The sequence below is a fragment of the Macrotis lagotis genome, chromosome 7, assembly GCF_037893015.1.
Source record: "Macrotis lagotis isolate mMagLag1 chromosome 7, bilby.v1.9.chrom.fasta, whole genome shotgun sequence".
Lineage (NCBI taxonomy): Eukaryota > Metazoa > Chordata > Mammalia > Peramelemorphia > Peramelidae > Macrotis > Macrotis lagotis.
The window spans coordinates 190,127,520-190,147,019 of record NC_133664.1 but is presented as its reverse complement, the minus strand read 5'-3'; the positions used below and the strand labels follow the sequence as shown (position 1 = coordinate 190,147,019).

At 34.5% G+C, this 19,500-nt stretch overlaps 1 protein-coding gene across 1 annotated transcript in view; it reads right to left on the bottom strand.

Moving 5' to 3' along the window:
- The window catches only part of LDHB (lactate dehydrogenase B), a 31,669-nt gene extending 12,531 nt beyond the window's left edge, over positions 1-19,138 (bottom strand). The window contains exons 1-5 of the mRNA XM_074194305.1: positions 19,030-19,138; positions 11,926-12,060; positions 5,214-5,331; positions 1,241-1,414; positions 140-313 (exon numbers count right to left, since the gene is read on the bottom strand). Coding sequence (XP_074050406.1) covers positions 140-313; positions 1,241-1,414; positions 5,214-5,331; positions 11,926-12,054 — 595 coding nt within the window. The 5' untranslated portion in view covers positions 12,055-12,060; positions 19,030-19,138. The remainder of the gene's footprint in view (positions 1-139; positions 314-1,240; positions 1,415-5,213; positions 5,332-11,925; positions 12,061-19,029) is intronic.
- Between the last annotated feature and the right edge of the window lie 362 nt (positions 19,139-19,500).

Below are 19,500 nucleotides of genomic sequence, written 5' to 3'. Positions count from 1 at the left end.
ATATTCATTACCCCCATTTAAAGTTGAGAATGGGGAAAATTAAGTCACTCTGTGAAAAAATATATATGTCATCAATCCTAAACCTTGAATCTTGCCTTAAGATCATAAGAAAACAAAATATTTTTTTTTTGTTACATACCACTTGAGTCCCCATGTTCTCCCAGGATCCAGCCATGGCAGCTGCTTGGATGGATGCCAAGTTTTTCAGACATAAGATATCGGAATCTGGCAGAGTCCAGATTGCATCCACTACCAATAACCTTGTGCTTTGGCAGTCCACTCAGTTTCCAGGTGACATAGGTCAAGATATCCACTGAGAATAAAATAATGTCATAGGTCAACAAAAATTATCTTCATGATTATGCCCACTCCCCAAAATGAAAAATGGCCACAAAAGCATAATTAACATACCCCGTGCTTTTCTACCTTCACACTTTTGCTCACTATTCATAAGTAGAATGTCCTTTCTTCAATTTTTCTCCTCACTCAGTGAATTAGTATCCATTCTTTGAAATTCAACTCAAACACTACTCTTGCAGAGTCTTTCTTAATTTCTCTCCCCATGAACCCCCAAGTTAGTGATTGCTTTTTATTATTCTCTCTTACATTCACATTACATCTTTCTAATGCCCTCACTATATATTTTACAATTATGTATATAATTCTGTATTTCAGAGATTTACAGCATGTGGGAAATTCATTGTGTTTCTCATGACAAAAGAGCAAGATCAATAAGTGAAAATGACTTGTTACCAATTATAAAGGATATTCTAATATTCTCTTACATATCCTACTACACACATTTTTTTTTTTGAGACTTAAAGGTTTGAATGTTCAATAAAAATATATATCAGGGCTAAGAGATGAAACTTTTTGTACATCTCTATTCCTAATAGTCTTTAGTCATCAACTTGTAGGTTAAGCATAGTTTAAGTAATGTAATGTAACTTGTCTCCTAATGAGAGGCAAACAAGGTATAACAGAAAAAAGAGTTTGGAAGTCAGAAAAACTAGAATTTGTCCCATTGAAGTTCATCACTCTGCGATTGATATTAATTAAACTGCTTCAAAAGATTAGGAAGACTAAATTAGGTAATATATGTCAAAGTACTTTGTAAACTACAAAATACCATAGTCCTTAGTGGACAACTAACATAGATTTAATTTTTTGAAAAGTTAAAAGGCAGTTTTTAGGAACTTGGTGAATCAAAGGTTAAAGAAAGTTAAAGTGCTATATTTACCTGGGTTGGAAACCACAATTATGGTACAGTCTGGGCTATACTTTACAATCTGGGGAATGATAAATTTGAAGACATTCACATTCCTCTGTACCAGATTGAGGCGACTCTCTCCCTCTTGCTGACGGACTCCTGCAGTGACTACAACAATCTTAGAACCAGCAGTGACAGAATAATCTGTAAGAGAAAAGATAGAGGTTTAAGTTGATTATATTTGCAAAACGACTTGGCACCTAGCAATAGGAAAGTATTCAATAAATATTTCATAAATGAATTCATAAGTCATGAGAAATTTTCCCTTTTTCCAATAATTTTTTTACTCTGTAATGGGATTTTATTATAGATCTTCACAAAACAAGAGTGAGAAAGGAATAACTTCAAGATTTGCATTTGTTGATTTTTGAAAATGACCTGCCATCAAATTTTTGAAAATAAGTTAATAGTCATGCATTCCAACGATAGTTGGAAAAATAGAAGAACTTCCTTCAAAGAGACCTCAAAGCAAGAAAATTCTTCAGAAGTCACTTTCAGAGACCATTTGTGTCAGTTACATTAGAATATAAGAAGAGTCACATTCAGTCAAATATTTATCATTCTGAAAGATAGCTCATTCCACTTTTGAGTAACTCTAAGAAATTTTTTTTGCTACAGTCTTCCTAAATATGTGCCTCTTCAACTTATTCCCATAGTTATTAATTATTCTCTTTAGAACCAAACAGAAGGCTAAAGCAGTTTTCCATAAAGCAGCCATTCAAATAGTTAAAACAAACAGTATTATTTCCTCCCTAAGCCTTCTCTTCCCTCTAAACCTTTCCAATCTCTTTAACTATGCCATGATCCTAAGGCTCTTTTCCATTGTAGTTTTGCCTCTGGACAATTCCTAACATGCCAAAGACTTTCCTAAAATGTGCACAAAAAACTAAACACAATATACCAATGTGGTTTGACCAGTCTAAAATAAGGCTATAACCTCCAGTGTTAAGTAATCATAATATTTCAAAGGAACTTGTTGGGACTTGATTATTTACATTAGAGATGAAAGGCTCTTAAACTCCAGTAATTCAAGAGAACTACTTTTTCAGAGTCACAACAGTTTCCTCATTTACAAAATGAAAGAGTGGAATTCAATAACTTCGAAGGTTCTCTTTCTAGCTCTAAATCCTATACATAAAGAATTCTACTGAATCAGTTATTTTTCCTGAAGTCTTCTGCTTTAGGCCTCTATAGTTTTGATCTGAGAGTAGAAGGGAATGATTCAACTTAGATTTTTTTTTTCTGTTAGTGAGGATATTCCAAAATTTAGTTGATTAAAATCAAATCGAGTTTATTTCTCAAAAATTAATTCATCAAATATTTTCCAATTAGATACAAATGTAGAATTTTGAAACTAGAAGAAATCTTTGACATCATGTTCTACAAATGAGGAAACTGAGGCCTATTCATTGCTTTTTAGAACTACTTTAATATTTCTAATCAAGTTTCATTTTATTTTTCAAATACTAAACATTTCTTATATAGTTTTGAAGCTTCCCTTTCTACTACTGGGGAATAACTTTGTTTCCCCTTTAGATTTACTTGGTTCATAACAAATTAGGAAAAAATTTACTTTTGAATTTTTTATGGTCCTTTTCTAAAGTATATTTATTATTGGTGGTGGCTAAATATCACAAGATCTAAGTATAGATACTTTGACCTGGAAGAGGTTCAAGAAGTCACCTGGTAAAGGTTATATTTTGGAAATTGGAAAATCTGGTTATCAACTAATTCTAGCTAGTATTTTTGAAAAATGCATCTATCCTTAAATTGTGGCAGGGATACTCTTGCTCTTGGCAGGACTGCATAAATGAACTAGTCTTTAGAAAAAAAGCAAACACTATTCTCTAGCCAGGTGGCTAGCTCTTCAAGGTTTCAAAGTCTAAACTATATTCTACTTTTAATAACTTTACTTGGGAAATGGTAAAGGACCATAAAATTTAAAAATTGGTAGTGAGGAGTCAGGGAATAATAAATGGTGAAAGTAAATTTTTTTTCAGATCTTAGAGAATGAGGGAAAAACAGCCACCAAAGTCACTTGGTACAAAGTTTTATATGAGATCTTGAAGAAATCACTATATTTGACCAGGCATATTTTGTTAATAATATTAAATATTAAAATAATTGTGCTGATGGATCAACTCTCCTCCCACAATGGTTAATTTCCCTCCATCGAGACTGTGTTCTTATTTTTTTCCCTCTCTTTCTCAAAAGCACAACCAAACAACAAATATTTATTAAGTATTTACTATGTGGCAGGCATTGTGTTGTATTTAGGGATAGAAGCATGCACACAAAATATGAAATTATCCCTACACTCAAGAAGCATACAGTCCAATAGATCAGTACATATAAAATATATGATATAAATATAAAGTGAATATATATTCACTTCATATATAAATGTCTAAATACATAGTAGGAAGGTGAGTACCAGCAGATAGAGAGCATAGATTGAGAAAGACATCATGTGGAAGATGGTATTAAATCTGTATCTTAAAAGAAAATGGGGAATCTATGAAATAGGTGAAGGGAGGGAGTACATTCTAGAATTATGAGCAAAGGTAACAGAATATCATATATTTGAGTAACAGAAAGAAGATCAGTTTGTTTAGATTGTAGGGGGGAGGGATGGGGGGGTAATATCCATTAAGGATTTAATTATGGTTGGATAATGGCTTTATATGTCTTTAAAAACTAAACAAGGAGTTTATATGTGATTCTAAAGGCCATAGAAAGATACCAGATGTTAGTGAATAGGGCAGTCACACAATCATATCTGAATTTCAGGAAAATCAAGGGAAATCATTTTGACAGTAGTGTGAAATTGGAACTGGAGTGGGAAGAGACTTGAGGTAGGGAGACCAATTAGGAGGGCACTGCAATAATGTAGGTGATAAAGACCTGACTGGTGGTAACTGGATGAGTAGAGAGAAGGGATCATTTGGGAAAGCTAGTGTGGAAGTATGGTCAGATTAGATAACTGGCATTTGCAGTAAGGGAGAATGAGGAGTCAAGAGTAATTATTTTTTAAGAACCTGAAAGCAAGAAAGATGCTGTTGCCTTTATCAGAAATAATGATGTCTGGAAGAGGGGATGATTTGTAGGGAAAGATAATGAGTTTGGTTATGGACAGATTGATTTTGAGATATCTCTAGGACATTCAGTTTGAAATGCCCAATAAGAGAATGTTGAAAAGCTCATATAAGAAACCAGGGCTATATTTATAGATCTGTAAGTCATCTGCATAGAGACAATAGCTAACCCATAGGAACTGTTGATTTATTGAAATTCACAAAGGAGGGGCAGCTGGATGGAGCAGTGGATAGAGCATTGGCCTTGGAGTCAGGAGTACCTGGGTCCAAATCCGACCTCAGACACTTAATAATTACCTAGCTGTGTGGCCTTGGGAAAGCCACTTAACCCCGTTGCCTTGAAAAATTCACAAAGGAAGACAGAGGACCTAGGAAAGAACCTTGGGGAACATTCAAAATAGATAGGGAATATGATATGAATGATGAGTAGCAAAGGGAAGCAGCAGTCAATTAGGAGGTTAACCATAAGAGAGAAGTATCATGAATATCCGATCAAGAGAGTATTCAGAGGAGCTTGATCATAAACAATTATGGCTAAAAATAGGCTATCAGATCTCACAGTTAAGATTCTGTCAATTTTGGAGAAAAAATTTTCAGTTAAAAGTTGAAGTTGGAAGTCATAGTGCCAAGAAGTTAAGGAATGAGTGGGAGGAGAGAAAGTGGAATCAATGAGGACGGAAAGCTTCTTTTCAAGAATTTGGCTGAAAAAGTAAAGAGATGTAGTTAACTTGAGGAGATCCCGGGTTATCATGAAGGTTTTTAAAGATGGGGAAGAACATCTACTCTATTTTTTATTATGAAAAATTCATTTACACTGTTGACATATAGTAGTATAGATTTAAAATTACCCTTATCAGCCACAATTTTAGGAGTTTGAAGAAATAAGCTCCCATGCTGAAGATCCATCATTTCTCCCTTGAGTTTGTCTTCCAAAACATCAACAAGGGCAAGTTCATCAGCAAGACTCTATAAATACAAAAGTAAACCTTTTAGTAACAAAATATTAAGTCAATCCAATCTTTTCCCTAGAAAGATTGTTTCATAAATTATAAAATTATGTCTAAGAACTAGATAAAATATTAATGGCCATCTGGTATTTTGTTCACCTCAGGAGTTCATTGATTTTGAGCTGGAAATGTTCCTATAGATCTAACCCAACCTCTTAATTTTACAGATGAGACAATTGAGGGTCAGAAATACAATGATTTCCTCAGGATCATAAAGGTATACTAAATGGCTAAGCCAGAATTTAAATTCACATCACTTGCCTCCAAATTCAATTTTATTTCCCCTTATAATTACCTAATTCCATTTCCTACTACCATGCTAAAATAGCATTTATGTATTATTAATATATTTTTCAATGTGTTTCTTTGTTTAAAAAGAAATGCCATAATTTCAAAGAAATTACTATAAGAAGAAAAATATTGCTTCATTGACTCCTAAGATTAAAAAACCTGAGTATTAAATTACACATACTTGAGATTCACTTCATTCCTTAAGTTACTGCAATACTAATAAGGAGAAATAAAATTTTAAATTATCTTTTAATAAATATCTTTAAATATCTTTATAAATGTAATATTTAAATCTAATCTAATTATAATAATAAAAATCTTTGAACAAAATTATTACATTACTTTTACACTCTGAAAATCAGGCCCTGGTAGCATAATATTATATTCTTTAAGCGCTTGAAAGAGATTAATTCAATTCAGCTTATGAATGAAGAGGCTATGATGCAGAGAAATGAAGAGTCCATTAGATCACAGCAGAGCCAATGTTTAGGTCCACTGATATCTGGTTCTCTAGTGCTTGTTCCATTTTATTACCTTGTTGCTTGGAGAGAAATTGATTTAAAAAATTAAATTTAAATTGTTGTTTTGGGTTTTTACAAGGCAATAGGGTTAAGTGACTTGCCCAAGGTCACACAGCTAGGTAATTATTAAGTGTCTGAGGCCAGATTTGAACTCATGTCCTTCTGACTCCAGGACCAGTGCTCTATCCACCTAGCCACCCCTAAATCAACTTGAACAGTATAACTAAATAAGCTAAGTTTGGTCAGCAAGTCGTAATGCTTAGAACAAATTATTTGGATTTGCTAGCATGGGTTGTTTGTCTTAATCAAGATCCTTAAGGATTTCACATCCTTTTATGGAAAAATCTCACTAATTTTAGTAAAGCTGATTTCAAATTGTGACAAATACTGTCTCAATTACTAAAATAATTTGGAATTGGGGATCATCCAGACATCAATTCATTTAAAAAACATCTACTTCTTACATCAATGTCTAGTAGTATCTTCCAAGTATATTCCTAAAGCTATAGGGACAACTAGATGGCACAGTAGATAAAAATACTAGGCCTGGAATTCGAAGATTCGTTTCCTTGACTTCAAATCTGCCCTCAGACACTTACTAGCTGTGTGATTGGGGGTAAGTAAATTAACCCTGTTTGACTCAGTTTCCTTATCTGTCAAATGAGCTCAAGAAGGAAATGGCAAACCACTCCAGCATCTTTCCTAAGAAAACCTCAATTGGAATTACAAAGAGTCAGGCATAAGTAACCAAAATCTAAAGTCAAGAAATAGCATTTCTCTTTAAATGCTAATTAAGATTGTTCATTAATTTAAATTGGCCCTCTCCCATGAATACAAATTTTTATGGTATTTCATATTTGCCATTTGTAATCACCAAATAGTAAACAATCTAAAATGAAAAAAGTTACAAAAATAGCAGAAGAGAAAATAAATGTAGATAAGTTTCAATTAGTTCTGATTGGTTCATCTTTCTTCTTTTAATCATCTTTCTTCTTTTAATCCATTTATAAGAGTTACTTCTTAATGACTGAAGACACTTAAATTAGCAACTTGGGGAGAATACATTGTTGTAGAATGTGAAACCTTTTTCATACTTCAACATAAAGGAAAAATCCATGCTTTGCCCTAGAGATGAGTTTAGTCCAGAGTAGATGGCATCAGTCTACATAGGATAAGTTCCCTTACCATATACAATTCAGTAAAATATGGCTTGTCCTCATCTTTTTAACACCAATATTTTCCTGGTGATGCTGCATGATTGTAAATCATATTTTGGTTCAAGTGAAGTTGGGGATCAACCCATAGGACAAAGGAAAAATGAATGATGGATGTGAGTAGACTGTGACATATTACAAATGCAAGTCTGCAGCTAAATCAAGAGTGACCTCAAAGAAAAATGAATATAAAAAAATAAAAGTAAAAGAAAGAGAGAAAGGGAAAGGGAAGAAAGAGAGAGCAAGATGGGACCAACACAGAGGAAGAGGGAAGATTAAATAATGTTCAGATGGCCACATGCTTCAGTAATAGCCAAACAATTAGAGGAAAGTCTCCAAACCCTCTGTAGAAAACTTAATGGAGAACACGGAAAGGGTTACTTTAGTTGAACATGTGTGCATAGGTATTATTCGAGGAAATACCCACATTGATGGAATTACTGTTCCATGTAAATATAGAAGTATATAGAAGTTATAGGATCTGAAATCAAAATGCACTTTATTCTATACATTGTTCATGGTCACACTGTGTATATAAAAGTCAGAGTTGCAATATCAACTAAAAAAATAGGGCATATAAAATGCCCTAATTATATTATTTAGTGATGGATTTGACTCAATAAAGCTGCCTAATATATCAGAAACCACACTGGATTTATTGTTAGTCACTGAGTTGTTTCAATTCTTTTATTCTATTTTCAACATTTGTTCTTTTATTATTTCTGGATCATTTGTTCAATTTAACATCTTATAATTGGATGTTTCTCTTAAGTGTATTTTAAATTAAAATATCTAAATTGAACATGAAACATGTTATATGTACTGTCTTGCAGCCCTAGGTCCAATTAGCCAAATTCTTCATTTATTTTATTTTTATTTTTTTAAATAGATATCAAAATAAAGGGGTACTTGATAATACTCATGGTGCTCTGTTAACAGACTGAGCAGTAATGAATGCTAGCTTATTTTAGTAGCACCACATGTGTGATCGTGAAGATAAAAAGAGCAAAGAATGCAGGCTTTAAACACAAGAGGATGTCACATGATCTTAGATCCTGTTCTCCTGTTTCAGTGGGTGTAAAAAAAATTGGCTGAGAAATTCATACTCGACAACCACGGAAGGAAGAAAGAGATCTAACACTTTAAAAACACTGCTGAAGCTCTGAATTTAAATGCACATACACTATTAATGAGGATTCTAGACAGCCTACAGTTACAGAAATAGAAAACATGATTAGGCACTAAAATCTTTTGAGACAAAAATAAGCCATTCCTTTACTCCTAAATTTAACAACTTATCTCAGATAGCTAGAAGGATTTTTTTGTGTGTATGTATGTATGTATACATGTTTGTACATATATATATATATATACACAGAATTATACATATATGTGAATATATCCATGTATATATGTATACTTATATATAAAGATAAGACCAAAATATTGTTTGAATTTAGCTTTATTCCCAGAGTGTTCTTTTTGTTGTGAAACAAGGATTTTAAACATGAATAGTATAATGGATCTTGTTAAGCAAATATTAAAATGATTTTATTCAAATTATTTGGCCCCAATATAGAAGAGATTTTATTTTTATAGTTTTTCCCTTTTTTTCTCTAACAGATTTATGGCTTCTAATAGTCATTTTGTGGCTTCTGAAATCATAAAACATTGTAACTACTTCATTGCTTTAGTATCTTAATATGATGTTTCTCCTCCTTCCCAAATGATCTTGCCTTCTCTCAACCCTCCACCCGAAGTCCTTGTGCTCCAGTTTAAAATATATATAACTTAAACACTATAATCCTTATCTCATTAACAAAGACTTATAAATATCTATATCATGAGAACAAATATTTTTAAGAAGATAGCCATCATAATTTTCAGTCTTCTCAAATAGTAAATAATTTTAGCCATTCTTCCCATAGACTGCATTAAGTATCTTCATTTTGTAAACCAGAAATTAAGTACAGTCAAAAAAAAGTAGTAGAATAATTAAAAGAGAATTATCTCTGTAACTTGAGTTACCTTTGTCATCAAAGGCCATTTGTTCACTATTATGGATATTTAAAAGGAAATGTCATGCTTTAAGAAGGGATTAGACTAGAAAACTTCTAAGGTTCCTTCAACCTCTAAGAACCTATAATTTCATAAGCTCTTTCTGCTGCTTAAAGTAAATAAAAAAGTCTTTCTTGCACAAGCCCTAGAAATGCTTTTGGAATATAACATTTATTGTTATTTTGGGATCTCCAGTGCCTAACACATAGTAGGTGTGTAATATATGTCTGTTAATACCAATTGACTTTTTTTTAGGTTTTTTTTTTGGCAAGGCAGTGGAGTTAAGTGACTTGCCCAAGGCCACACAGCTAGGTAATTAAGTGTCTGAGGCCGGATTTGAACCCAGGTACTCCTGACTCCAGGGCTGGTGCTCTATCCACTGCGCCACCTAGCTGCCCCACCAATATTAAAAATTTCATTTACTTAATGGAAAACCTGAGAATAAATCCTTTAGTAAAAATAAAATATTCCCTTGTTAAAATATGGAACATTTTACAATATCTAGAAAGCTTAATATAAGACTCATGAAAAACCCAAATTTTCAAAATTAGATAGAGAAGAAAAATCTTTTAGGTTCTTTTTATTTTCTTACATTATTATTTTAAATACCTAAATTCAAGGAGAGGAAATACAAACTGGAAATGAAAATTTAAGTTTTCTAGGAAAAGTTTTTTTTTTCCTGCAGTTAAACTAAATTCCAGAAACCTAACAAATTTATACCAAATAGGGGAAAATAAAAGGAAGTTATCAATTTTTTGTAGCCCTAGATTTTTTCAAAATCAGTTAACAAAGATGGGTTAGTATGGTGAAAAATACACGACATTTGCAGGTAAAGGACCTAGATCTAATCCCAGTTCTGCCATTCTGATACTCAGTCTCCTCATCTGCAGAATGGGAGTAGTAGTTGTGGTGTGTACTAAATGACTTTCAAGATCCCTTTCAGTTGTGTAATCTTTCTTTTTTAATTTAAGGCAATAGGGTTAAGTGACTTGCCCAAGATCACACAGCTAGGTGATTATTACGTGTTGGAGACTGGATTTGAACTCAGGTCCCCTGACTCCAGGGCTGGTGCTCTATCCACTATGCCACCTAGCTGCCCCACAGTTGTATAATCTTATACAATTTATACAACTTGTATGGTACCAGACACTGTAGTCTTTTGTCAAAGTAAACCACCAAGCATTCAAATTGCATTGCAATTGGACTAGTCACATTGCTCAAAGGCCAAATATACATTTGCCTAGGAAACTATTTCATGGACAACTCACACCAGACAAGTGCTCAGATGATGGTCAGAAGAAGTGATATAAGGATATTCTCTGAAAAACTTTGGAATTGATTGTGTGACATGGAAGGCAATGGAACAGGACCACCAAACATGGCATGCCCTCCTCAAAGAAGATGCTGTATATGCTTTGTGTGCAAAGCAGAATTAAAGAAACCCAAAAGAAATGCAAGAAGAGAAAGTTTAAAGAATTCACCCCAAATGTTCACATGGATTATTTGTGTCAGACCTGTAGTAGAGCATTCCAGACTTAAATTGCTTTGGTCAGTCACAGTCAGACACACTGTAACTTGACTCTAACCTAATGATGTCATTTTGGTCCTCTTTGAGAATGAAGGAAAACAACCAATCAACCTATAAGCTTTGATGTTATCTAGTCTAACTTCAGCTTAAACATGAAACCTCTGACAAGTAGTCACCTGGCCTGCACTCAAACACTTCATCTATTTGGAAACTCAGCTCAAAAGGTAGTTATTCCATTTGTGCATATTTCTAGTTATTGGGAAGCTATTCTTATTATTTTATTATCCTTATTATCAGGACCAAGTGTATAATATGGTTTTTAGATTTATGTTACTATGAAAAATATAGAGAACTTAGAACATCTGAACACTGAAAATGCTAAAAGTGCATGGTCAAAGCATTGTACTGGCATAATTCACAATTAGTACAATGCTCCATTATATTCATTGGAAGAAATAAGCTTTTTTTTTCCTCCCCCTACATTTAAGGAATCCATTAGAATGAAGTAGAGGTTTGGAAGAAAATTAGAAAAAAATAAAACTGACCATTCCTTTCTAAAAAAGAATTCTAAACCCAAGAAAAGTTATTTAAGATTTGGTCTATTAAGAAGTGTGCATGGGACTAACTAGAATTTGCTAAGTGATATAAAAACTGGATAAAATATCATCATTAATAGGGGCCAGGAAAGAAAGGAGAGGAAAAGTTAGTTGTATTCTACCCATTACAAGATCTCTATTGTCAATTCAAAAGTTTGCTTATGACCCTCCTCAATTATTCACTGAGCCCCAAATAACTAGACTATACAAAGTTCCTTTTTAGACTACCAAAAATGTTCAAACTGTTCTAATAACATGATTCACTTTTGAAAAGAACACAGATAACATGTAACTAAGTCTAAGTTACAATACTAAAGCACTATATTTGTCATTCTGAAAATATACCTTTCCAAGTATGCTGATAGCACAGGCCATACCAACTTGTCCAACACCCACAACAGTAATCTTATTGTTTGGGGCTGTTGCCTCCTCTTCTGCAACTGGCGCAATCAGTTTTTCTTTAAGAGTAGCCATTTTCTTCTGCAAGAAAAAAGAAAAAATATTATGTACAAATGTATACTTGAACTGAGACAGTAGCTTCATATAGGGCAATTTGCTAAACATTAGATCTGGTGTGCCTAAAGAGTATTATAAGAAATTTAGAGAGTATTTTTTAAAAAACTAGATAATGCATTTAATGAGGATTTTAGCCCAAGTAATCACTCACAATTTCATTTTGGCTAACATTATTCTAATTCCTTTCCTTTTATTCACTTACCACATGAAATATTATTTCCTTTATATATCAATCTGCTTGTTGCTGCAAACTGAAATCTCTAAAAAAATTTTTCAGCCTAATTTAGTTGATGATGGGCCTTAATTTGTAGGTGCTCCTTAGCTGCCCTTTTTTTAAAACTAGGCCTTTAATTTCATTGTATAGGGAGTTACCAGGGAGAATGTTCCCTTGGTCACTGAGTATGTGCTTTGAAACTTGTAATCTTAAAAGAGTCACCTACAGCAGTGGTATCGAATTCAAATAGAAATGGGGCCATTGATCCACTTGACATCGTTTTAGAATGTACTATCTATTTTTATTACATTTTTATTTTGTAAAGCATTTTCCAATTCCATTTAATCTAGTTTAGGTTGTATTAAGAAGCCACAAGCCACAGGTATGATACCTGGCCTAGGTCACTGTGTGCCTAAGAGACTTGCCAGGGCAGCCAGTGTATGTCAGATATGAAACTTAAGGTCTTCTTGAGGCTAGGGCTAGATTTCTATCCACTATTCCATGACACCACTCTTTCTGCTTTACTAATAAGAAATTTATAACATACTCAAACAGTCATGAAAGAATTTTCAAGTAGACAAAACAATTTAAGCTAAACCTAAAAGAGCAGACTAGGAGCAAATAGCAATTTGTAGCTAAAAACCATTAACTAACAAGATATATGTATAACCAGCGCCCAGGACCATACCTGACAGGGGGATGTCTCCTAACTGGATGAAGCCCTGGGAGATCTGATAGTTTCCTTTTTTAACTGTCTCTGTTAACTAGATGCTAAGATAGTTGATTTTTACCTGCTATATTAGCATCCTTTAAATGAAGCCCTGGGTGCTGCTCTGAAAACATGATCCATTGGTAAAACGTATTCTAGTTAAGTAGCTAGCATTTAGATATTGCTTTAAAGCTTAAAGCACTTTGCACATTATTTCATTTGATTCTCACAATAATCCTGTGAGGCAGGTGCTACTATTATGTCCATTTAATAAATGAGAAAACTGAGAATCAGAGAAGTTAAATGATTTGCCCAGGATCACATAGCTTACTAGTATTAGGAAGATTTGATCTGTATTTTACTAATTCTAATATTCTATCTAAAAAAGTTACCTCAAATGTTAAAAGGGGAAGGGCAAAGTTGAGGTAGCAATTTAAGATAACATTTTTAAAGGTCAATAATTTTTAAATCCACCTATAAATGATTACAGCAATGTGAAAGGAAAAGAATAAAAATAAGGAAAAAAATGGAAACAATGTTGTAAAATGATGACCAAGTTATGTCCCAAAGTTATGAGAAGGCACATCTCCACTCATTGGAAGAAGTAGGAGATTATGGATATGGGGCACTGCATATAATGTCAGACTTTTCTATGCTATGCATTCCATGCTTCCAAGTGCCAAACTTGGGAGTCAGGAAGATTCATCTTCTTCAGTTCAAATTTGGCTTCAGATAGCTGTGTGACCCTAGGCAAGTCACTTAACTTTGTCTCAGTTTCCTCATCCATGACATGAGTTACAGGAGTAAATGGCAAACCTTTCCAGGATCTTTGGCAAGAAAATACCAAATGGAGTCATAAAGAGTTAAATACAGATGGAATAACTGAACCACAACTGTATAGATAACAATCCATGGATGAATAAGTGATTTCACACAAGTATTCTGGGAATCACTGACATCCCTTTTAGCACCAAAGTTTTTTCATTTGAAACACTTTTCTGAATTTTCCTTAAAATGTATATCCTCATGTTGTATGCCATGGGCCTAATCTAATAGTCATTCAATGATATCTTAGTGTCCTCATTTCAACAATATTTTTTCTTTTCTGAATCATTTAGTATGAGTTTTTTAAATGTCACGTCTCTTTCTATGGTCACTCTTCTATCTAAATAAAAATACTTGTAAAGTTGTTAGTTGCTTCCAATTTGCTGTGCTCAGGGAGATGAGGTAGCTAAATTCCTTAGAAATTATGTGCTATACTGTTGATGGAGTTGTGAACTGAGCCAATCATTCTGGAGAGCAATTTGGAACTATGCCCAAAAAGCTATAAAATTATGCATATCCTTTGATCCAGTAATAGCACTGCTAGGTCTATTTTCCAAAGACATCCAAAAAAAAAGGCAAAAATTTTATACAAAAATATTTGTGGCAACTCATTTTATGACGGCTAAGAATTAGAAAGCAAAGGGATAGCCATCAATTGAGGAACTGCTAAGCAAGCAAGTTGTGGCATATGATTGTAGTGGGATATTATTGTACTATAAGGAATGGCAAGCAGGGGGCAGCTGGTTGGTTCAATGGATAGAGGACTGATCCTGGAGTCAGAAAGACCTGAGTTCAAATCCAGCCTCAGACACTTAACACTTACTTAGCTGTTTGACCTTGGGCAAGTCACTTAACCCTATTGACTTGGCAAAAAAAAGAGGAAGGAGGAAGAAAGGAAGAAAGGAAGAAAGAAAGAAAGAGAGAGAGAGAGAGAGAGAGAGAGAGAGAGAGAGAGAGAGAGAGAGAGAGAGAAAGAAAGAAATGGAAAGCAGAATGATTTCAGGAAAACCTGGAAAGACTTATATGAACTGATACATAATGAAGTAAACAGAATAAGGAGAATACTGTACACAACAACTGAAATATTTGATGAAGAACTGTAAATTACATAGCTATTCCCAACAATACAATAATCCAAGACAATTCCAAAGAACTAATGATGAAGCGTATTATCTTCCCCCAGAAAAAGAACTCATATTGTTTGAAAACGTGCTATTTTTCTCTTTTTATTTTCTTTTTGACTCTTCTTGTACAAAATCAACATGGGGGTGACCAGGTGGCGCAGTGGATAGAGAGTATGGCCCCTGAAGTCAGGAGTACAAAAATGAGTAACATGGAAGTATTTTATGTGGTTGCACATAGATAACCTACATCTGATTGCTTTTCATCTCAGGGAAAGGGAAAGGAAGAGGAGGGAGGGTTAGAATTTTTAACTCAAAACTTTAAATAAAATTAAAAAAAAACTTATGTAATTATGTAATTTTGCTCTTATACTTTATTTTTCTTCCTTAAATATGATTTCTCTTTCATCACATTCAACTTAGATCAATGTATACTATGGAAACAATGTAAAAATTGAAAAATAAAAATTGTACTACTAGTAAGGTTCCTACTTCATATGTAGTAGCCAAAATAACATTACAATGCATCTGAAATTTGAAAAAATTATATGCAAAGTATCAGCTAGAAATATGACTATGAATATTTATGGAGCCATGGGCAAAAATTTTTTATGGCAATTGTTTTGAGTGCTTAGAAGTCACTGTTGGTTTTGTTTTGTTTTCTAACCTGCTTCCCAAGAGCTAAGGTTGATTAGAATTACTTCAGCATTTCTTGGATCTAAAATTTCCTGTCTTTGGTTATTTGCTCAGTTTAAACAGCAACTCCTCCATTGTAGACCTTTTAAACATTATATGGTTTAATAAGTTGCTAAAGCAAAAGAAACTCATCACTTATTGACCAAACTTATGACAATGAAATTTTTCAAATTTAGATCAGTTCTCCATAAGACATGCAGTCAGCGATCAAGCATAGGACCTATACCAGAAGTCTTTTCCTGCATTCTATGGACATAATGGATCTTATGTTTCTCCACCTTAGCCTTTGAGATCTCAAGGTCACCTCCACACCATAAATATCAAAACAGGAATGTTTCCACATCCGAGTATGCTAGATTAAATGACCTCAATGCTCCCTTGCAACTCTAAATGTATAATTCATGATCCTTTGTGGAGGTGTTAATATTCTGATGCTGTCTTTTTTTTTTAATGCTGCCTTTTCAAATATAAACACTGCACTTTCTCTTATACCCTTGTAGATTTTTTTTTGAAAGAGATGGTAAAGTTATGTAGTTACTTTCTTTTTTCTACATAAAACAAGGGCTCTAATCAAGACGTTTAGATAAAAATCATCCTTTTAGAGTAGGTGCAAAAGAAAAAAATGTCATATCTCTACTTAAAAAATGTGAAAGTGGGGGTGGGGTGGGGGAGGAAAGTAAGATTAGGGAAAAATTGTAAAACTCAAATAAAATCTTTAATAATAATAATCATAAAAAGGGGACAGCTAGGTGGTGTAGTGGATAAAGCACCAGCCTTGGAGTCAGGAGTACCTGGGTTCAAATCCGGTCTCAGATACTTAATAATTACCTAGCTGTGTGGCATTGGGCAAGCCACTTAACCCCTTTTGCCTTGCAAAAACCTAATAATAATAATAATAATAATAATAATAATAATAATAATAAGTGAAAGTGCAGTCTTTTCCCTTGTTATTATTTAAGTGATTATTGCTATTTTAAAACCTCCACTGGACTAGAGGTAGAGAAGTATATGTTGGGAGAAAAAGTACTGGACCCAGAATCAAAAACTTCTGAATTCAAAACTAAACTTGGATTTTTATCAACTGTGTGGTTTAGTGAAGTGACACCTGACAAATCAGTTAAATTTCCTCATCTGTAAAATGGGGATAATAGCACTTAACTCCCATGGTTGATTTGAGGACAAAATATGATAAAATTTGTAAAGTGATTTGAAAACCTTAAAGAACTATAAAATGCTAGTTGCTTTTACTGTTGTTGTTAAATATTAGTTATAGAAATAAAGTAACATTAAGGGCACAAAGTATCCAAATTTGAGCATTTTATAATTTAATTTTCAAATTAACCCAGGATTCTCTGTTGTCCTTATAGATTTATGTAAGGGATTGTGATGCTCTCATATGTTTTCTTTAATGGATTAATGCAAGCACAGCTCATTGAATTAGTTGTATTCATATTTACAAGCAGGATAAAGACTTGTACTCCAACCTCCAAGACTATAGCACTCACATCCCCCTTGACCTACGTAAATATATTCACATTATTTGACCAGGCATGTTTACAAATGGAAATAGATGTAGGCAGGTGAATATTAAGTAATAAGACTTGTTCTAAGAATCATTGCTTTTATTACAGAAAACAGGCTTATTATCTCTTGTCATCCCTCTAGGGACTTTCAGAGAATCCTCCAGAGATTAATTTGAATCACAAGGCTCAAGCCAAAGCTTCTTGTCTTAGGAGATCTTTCTTAAGTACAATTCTTTAAAATATGTATATAAGTGTATCCATATACACAAGTTCATATTGTATAATAATACTTTGTTGTTCAGACCTTTTATTCCCCCCACAATCCCTACTACTTGAACTTGAACCCCTTCATTTCTTAAAAAAATGAATTTCTATCTGTTCACCAAAAAGCATAGCAGGGCTATATGCAAATGTGATATATTAAGTTGCACTCTGAACAATGAAGGCTATGAAAAATTCAAAGAAATAAGGGAAACTTATTCAGCACAGTTACAAGAGCTTTAAAAATGAAGTCAACTGCAAACAATGAATTTTGAAATTCAATAATATTCAGTTTTTAAGTAAGTACTCACACCTTTTAATAAAGACTATATTGTTAGTAAAAGTAGTATAATTTTTAAGTAATTGTAAACTGTTAAAAGTGTTAAACAATCACAATCACTTTTATACTGTCCTTTTGTTTTCAGAAGATTTTGGGGGCATGGTTGATAATAAATCTGTTACAGGCATGTATGCGTTCTCAGAACATTATTTATAAATTAAAAAAGAAAAATTCTTTTTCTCAAATTCAAACAAAGGATAGCTCTCCCCACCTCCCACCTTCCACATTTGGGGCCTGTTAATTGCAGCCTGTATTCTTTTTGCCTCCCACACATTTAGCCCATGTGCTGCTCTGCTCTGCATTGCACTGTATACGGAAGTTAAGGCAGAGGAAGAAGATGCTGAGACAGTAATAACCTCAGCTCCCAGCAGACAAATGTCTCTCGAGAGAGACTAGGTCATTTCGAGGCAGCATTGAGAGATGGCGAGATCAACAAAACCCATAAAGAAAAACCTGGAAAGAATTGAAAAGTCAATTATTTGACAAGCCCGGGGTAGGGGGGCTATGCCTTTCCCCTTGTACATAGTAGGACATTCTTTTTCAGAACAATCCTACGTTTCTTCTGTCCCCTCCACAACTGGACCACCTCACTCTGGATACCCTTGATGGGCATTCAGAAAAAAGAGAGAGATTTCCATTCTCTCTTCAATTGGTAGAAGACCCGCTTCAGAATTATTCCATCCCAATTCCTCTGTCCTGTTCCTTGATCTTCCCTCCATCTCCTCCCCTAACCTCTGCAAACCTCCCCCACCCCCTCACTTCTTCCCTTTCAGCTCCCCTGTTCCCCGGGCATAATGCCCTGGCCCTCTGCCAGCAGGCACCGAGATGATGAGAACTCAGTGAACCTTTCAAGGACACAAAGGATTTGGCTGCAGAGACCCATGGGCAACAGGTTTCTTTGACATAAGCAGAGACAAGGGTCCTTCTCTGCTGCAATGCGGATAAAAAATTTTTAAAAGATCCATCACCCTACATTTTACAGAGTTTCCCCCTCTCCCCGCCAATTTCATCTCTCCTTCCCGCAGTAGCATCTCCGGAACTGAGGGGCAGGGAGGAGGGACCCTACTGGTTGTCAAGATGTGACAAGCATCACTAGAGTTGGAGGACAAGGGCCCCTCTTTGCCAGGGTCCTTTTCTTCCTTCCCCCCCAAAATGCACCGCATCGTCCCCCCCCCCCCAATCCTCCTCGCCTTTCTTTTGAAGCAAAGGGACCCCACCTCCAGGCCTCCAGGACCCAAACTTACCTGCCTGAAGAGGAGAGGATTGCCTGCGATGAAATTTGTCCCAAATTACAGGAGAGTGTCAGCTACGTGTTTCTCCCTCCCTGCCCTAGCCACAAGGAGAGAGGAGGAGGCGGGGCCCCAGCACCCTCCACGGCCTCTGAGGTTTCTCTATTGTGATTGGAAACTCGAGAGCCGCCTGCCCTAGGCTCACTCAATCGCCTTCAAGGACAAGGGCTCAAGAATGCAGGCGTCCTTCCCCTCCTCTGGGGAGAGAGAAGGGGGGGAGGTCACCTACAGAGAGTTTCCACTAGGTTGACTTACAGATACCCTCCTTTCTTAGAATCTTTTTGCCTCAAACTTCATTTCGGTTATTTGGAACCTGGTCCTGTCTTAAAAATACATACGTTGTACATATCCTTGCTTCTTATAATCTCATTTTAAAGTCCATTTCTTTTCTTAGGGTAAGATCTTTGATGTGGATTTTGCTGGCAT